The sequence below is a fragment of the Geospiza fortis genome, unplaced genomic scaffold (genome assembly GCF_000277835.1).
Source record: "Geospiza fortis unplaced genomic scaffold, GeoFor_1.0 C13913574, whole genome shotgun sequence".
In the NCBI taxonomy this organism is placed as follows: Eukaryota; Metazoa; Chordata; class Aves; order Passeriformes; family Thraupidae; genus Geospiza; species Geospiza fortis.
In genome coordinates this window covers 1-4,772 of record NW_005056020.1, presented here as the reverse complement: position 1 = coordinate 4,772, position 4,772 = coordinate 1, and the positions used below count along the sequence as shown (strand labels likewise).

The following is a 4,772-nucleotide window of genomic DNA, read 5'->3' as shown; positions in this document are numbered from 1 at the left end:
TTGGAGATAATGGCTCTGCTAACCAAGCAGTGAGAGCAAATGCAAGTCAAACAGGTTCATCTGCAAGTTTATGCTTAGTTCAGCCTCTTTACTCCTGAGTGCAGTAGACAAAGGAGTATGGCAAGTTAATTTGGAACTGTGCTTAAAGGTGAGTATAAAATATAGGCTAAACTATGCCCAGACTTTTATCATCTCATACAGGCTCAACTGGATTGCACACCTGAATATCTTGGTCAAACTGCTTCTTGCTTACCTGGTGTGAAGCTGGGGTTTCCTCGTAACCGCTGGTTTCTTTGTTCAAAGAATCGGAATATGGTGTAGAAAAGCATCTCATCCTCTGCTTGTTTTGCTGCATCGAGGAATTTGCGGGCTGAAATGCTGTCGTGTCCTCCAATACCCCTGATGAATCTCAAGGCAGCCAAAACTTGGTGTTTGGACAACAGAACTTCCACTATTTCATCATTTGCTGTGGAAAGTCTCTGTGAAGTCAATCACAGCTGTAAGACAATGCTTCTAATGCATGCAAATGATTGATGCTAGTTAATGACTTCAAGCCTGGTCAGGAAAGCTGTTTGACCAGTTTAACCCACATGTGACATGGAGTTATTAGAGTCAGAAATGCTTACTTTTAACATGTCCAGTGAGAGCTGATGTGCAGGAGGGTAAATGCTTTCCAGGGATAGTAAGAGACAAGCCTAGGGCAAAAGTAGAAATAACCTTAAAATTTTGAAGACTTCCCACCTCCCTCACTAGCTTATTGGAGCTACTTGTCTTACATACCAAGGGTTTTGAGTCACTGAGCACATGGTACTGCAGAAACTGATGGAGCATGTAGAACAAGTTGTGTTGAACAAGGGTTTTGATGACCAGCTCATACAAGTAGTGCTGTGAATGCAGGAAGAAGACAATCAAAGGCATGTTTCTGTATGTGTTTTTACAGTCTACAAGTCAATATTGTATAGAACTTACACATGTAACCAAGACTGGGCTAAAACTGCATGTAATTTCATGGAATGGGGCAATGTACTTAGCACATAAGTGATTTACCTGAACTGCAATCTGGAACTGGTTGAGAGAGCGAATGTATTCCATCAAGACAGCTATAGTGAACTTGTGAGGTGCTTCCTGGACAAAGAAGCAAGTGTTAGGTGGAATTTGCATGGCTTCTCTGTTAATAACCCCATAAGAATAGGCATCAAAATACCCTAATCCTGACAAAGCTTCCTGCAGCCAATTTCAAGCCATCAACTTAGGTTGGCTGATCTGAGACTGCTGCCAAATTAGCCCTTAAATTTATTTCATTAGCCCTTAAAATTAACTTACCTTCTTCTCTGTAAAAACAGATAAAACATGCGTGTACATATCAGACTGGTCAATAACTGCTTGAGTGCGGACAGGACGTTTCAGGAGTGGATTACTTCTACTCAGGCCTGTTTCTACCACCTAGGAAGAAAAAAAGGTCTTTTAAAAAGAAAACTGTAATGTAGTACAGTTCTGAGTTAGTCTCAGTTGTACAGACTTTTCTGTTTGAAACACAACTATAAACTTGTTGTGTTAACAAGGAAATTAATATTTGTGATCATGTCATATCAGATGCATCTTGTACAGTGCGGATTTCATATTAAATTTAAAACTGCTTTTTGAAGTTATATAAATACAGCTGCTCTTGTATACCTCAAAGGAGATGAATCAAACTATACTCACACAGGCCCTCAGGCTTAGAGGAGTTTTGAGTATGTGACTGTACTCTGAGTTAGTGCTTGCATTTGGTATTTTAACAGAAGTAACTGAGATGTATCAGGACTGCCTGTTATGCCATGATACAGTGTGCAGTGAAATCAGGGCTTTGGAAACCAAGGTAGTAGTTATTGATTCAGAGTTGCTTTTTCAGCTTCTACCTTCTCTCTGCTTTCAAGCACTGGGGTATTTTAATTCATCACTCTGGAGATGAGCTATGCACCACCTGCACACATGTGTCAAGTGGGGTCTTAGTGCATTTTCCACAGCAGACTTTTACTTGTGAGACTGAGGCAGTCGGGACCTGTGGAGGTAAGCCCAAATTTCCTAAGTAGAAAGGAGCATGCCTTCACCTTGATGGCACTTGAAAAGCAAAGAGCATTGTCCTGTCTCTGTAAGCTGCTATAGCTAACATGGTTTACCATTGTATAGCTTTGCTCAGCTTCCAAGTACTTCTTATATTCATTATTCAGTTTGTCAAAAACAGTTGCAATCACAGACAGTGATCCTCTCTCTGGTTCACTAAGCACTGAAAAGATAGAAAGAAACAGCTATGAGGAAAAATAACCAGGCACCTGAAAGTTGCCTTTTTCAAAAGGTGATCTCTATTCTCTATCTAATTTTTAACTTTTAAGAAATACTTTCAATCATGTCAGGTGTATTTGAATTTAAGTGGAGGGGAAGTTAAATTTTTTTATGCTGTTACATTCCTTCAGAATAGTGACTGAGGGTCGTTGAGGCAAATGACATCCCAAGGACCAAGGCAGCTTCAGAGGTGATCTCATATCTAAGAACAGCTAAGCTAACTTGGGTGAGTATTTATGAGTAAGCTGTATTGTACTTTCAAGATACAGAAAACACACTTGAACTTACTTTGAGAGCATACAGACAGGATAACCATTTTGCATTCTTTTCTTTGGAGAAGGAAATCCATTAGTTTTCCTTTATCTAGCAAGAGGTTAACTACAGGTTCAAGTTTCACTTGAAGACTCCAGAGGTAACCTTGATTTGAAGGAGTAAACAAAGTGAATTGTCTTGTACAGTATAGCCTAGACAAACAACTTTTCCACCCTTAAATAAAAACACATTGAGATTGTTTATTTGCCTTTCTAAGCCCATATTTTAAAGCAGCATTACCCTTGAAAAGTTATAGTAGAGATAGCTAATCCTCTAGTTAACACTAGCAAGAGCAATCAACTCACTACCTAGTAAGTCCCTTCAGTTTTAAGCTGCTTTGTGCACTGCAAGTGTAAACTAGCCATCCTGATATTGAATATTGTAGAGTCCAAGAGCTCACCACTTACCTTCACTTGCACTGATGATAATATCAGGTTGAAAGACAATCCAAGAAGAAGAATCTAAATGTTAAGGTTTTAACACCTATATTAACATTGATGCTAAACTGTTTCTCATGAATTTACATTACTATAGAGAAGCAGATCCCATTAACATACTTTCATTTACTGTCACTTCTACTTCTGAGGTTTTGAACCATGTTCTTGCAATGATATCTTCAATTTTATGGTGTACCTATTCAATAATTTCATACACGTCTCAGATAATCAGGAAATATGGTATTATACTAGACTTTGGTATTTACAATTCTCTGAAAGCATTATGAGGCTATTATGAAGCACATTTTGTCTTGAGGTACATGTGCATAATCAACTAAAACTGCTCTGTTAAGGAGCCAAGGTAACAAATGCTACCTTCTTCCCTGCTTGATACAGAGAATGAGGTTCTTTTTGAGAGGATTTAAAGGATACAGAGTTTACATGGAACAGGAGCCTGACTTGTCACAGAAGCTGGGCCTGCCGAAAAAAGAACATCAGGTGAAGAATAGTAGTAACTCTGGCAGCTCTCCTGTACCAAGTGTTTTATGCTGAAAAGGTAAGTATGGAGTGTAACACTCTAGCATGTAGTCAAAAAGAAAGATCTATTTCTCTGTGTAGCCATATCTAAGAAGAAAATCTGACACTGAGAAAGCAAACAAATCCTTCAAAACATGATTGTTTTGTTTTTCAGCCAAATGAAAAAATGCATGTAGAAATATTCCAGCTCTAGTACTGTAATTCTAAATACACAGATTCCATTTGCTGTATTTAAATGTACTCTTTAAAAGGAAGAGTGGTCTGTACATTCTGATCCTAACCTTTGTTTAATACAAATCTCCATCTGCAAATTTATCATACTTGCTATCAAATGTTAGAGCTTTTAATGTGCAATCTTTTTGTATAGAAGAATCTTTCTCTTCTACAAAGACAACCTCACCAGGGAAACTATGCTCAGGCTATTTCTATATTCCCAATTTGAGGGTAACTACCTGTCACACTTCTAGGACTGGAGAGCAGAAAGGTAATCCAAGAAGAATCTAAGCATTGGAGTCCTAACACTGTAGCATTAAACTGGTCCCAAACTTGATTCTGAGCTTGTATTGTCTTTCAGCCTCTAACTTCTTAAGTCACACAGTCCTGACTTAAGCCAGAAGAGCATGAAGTGCTTTTGAGCACCCACAAGCTTTGAGAGCCATGGCCAAAAAACTCCCCACACCCAACACTTTACAAGTATAAAAGCAAAGTACTATAGGAAATGTGCACCTTAAACAGCAACTCTTCTGTAGTTGGCACACACATTTGGAACACCAACTTCTGCTCAATTGCTTCTTACCTTCTTCCTTCCTCACCCTCTCCAATATGTATAACTGAAGTGTTAGTAACCTGAAGCACTCCTGTATGTGAGCTGTTACATTTAAGTACTCTTGCTAAGTGTTAGGTTATTCATTATATAGTGGTTCTACCTGCTACAGGTATTTGATAGGGTTGTATTGATCGAGGTGGAAGTACAAACTGATGGATGGTTGTGGACCCATCAAATTCTCCTTTCAGCTTTATGTCAAATATAACTGAAGTCTGCAATTAAAAAGAGGAAGTTAGTATTGATGGATGTGAATCACCACTCATTTGCATGCATTCCGTCTGCTTTTCACATTTCCATCTAGGATTCTCTGTTAGAATCATAGAATGGTTGGGGTTGGA

At 38.6% G+C, this 4,772-nt stretch overlaps 1 protein-coding gene across 1 annotated transcript; it reads right to left on the bottom strand.

Annotated features, from left to right (window-relative positions):
• Window positions 1-233: 233 nt before the first annotated feature.
• On the bottom strand, window positions 234-4,646 carry LOC102035261 (regulator of MON1-CCZ1 complex-like; the record flags this gene model as incomplete). The annotated part of the gene is made up of 10 exons (XM_005431507.1): window positions 234-479; window positions 627-695; window positions 781-885; window positions 1,048-1,125; window positions 1,324-1,443; window positions 2,160-2,266; window positions 2,611-2,739; window positions 3,042-3,095; window positions 3,504-3,548; window positions 4,535-4,646. Coding segments are annotated over 10 exons (1,065 nt in total), but the record flags the coding sequence as incomplete, so codon positions are not given.
• Between the last annotated feature and the right edge of the window lie 126 nt (window positions 4,647-4,772).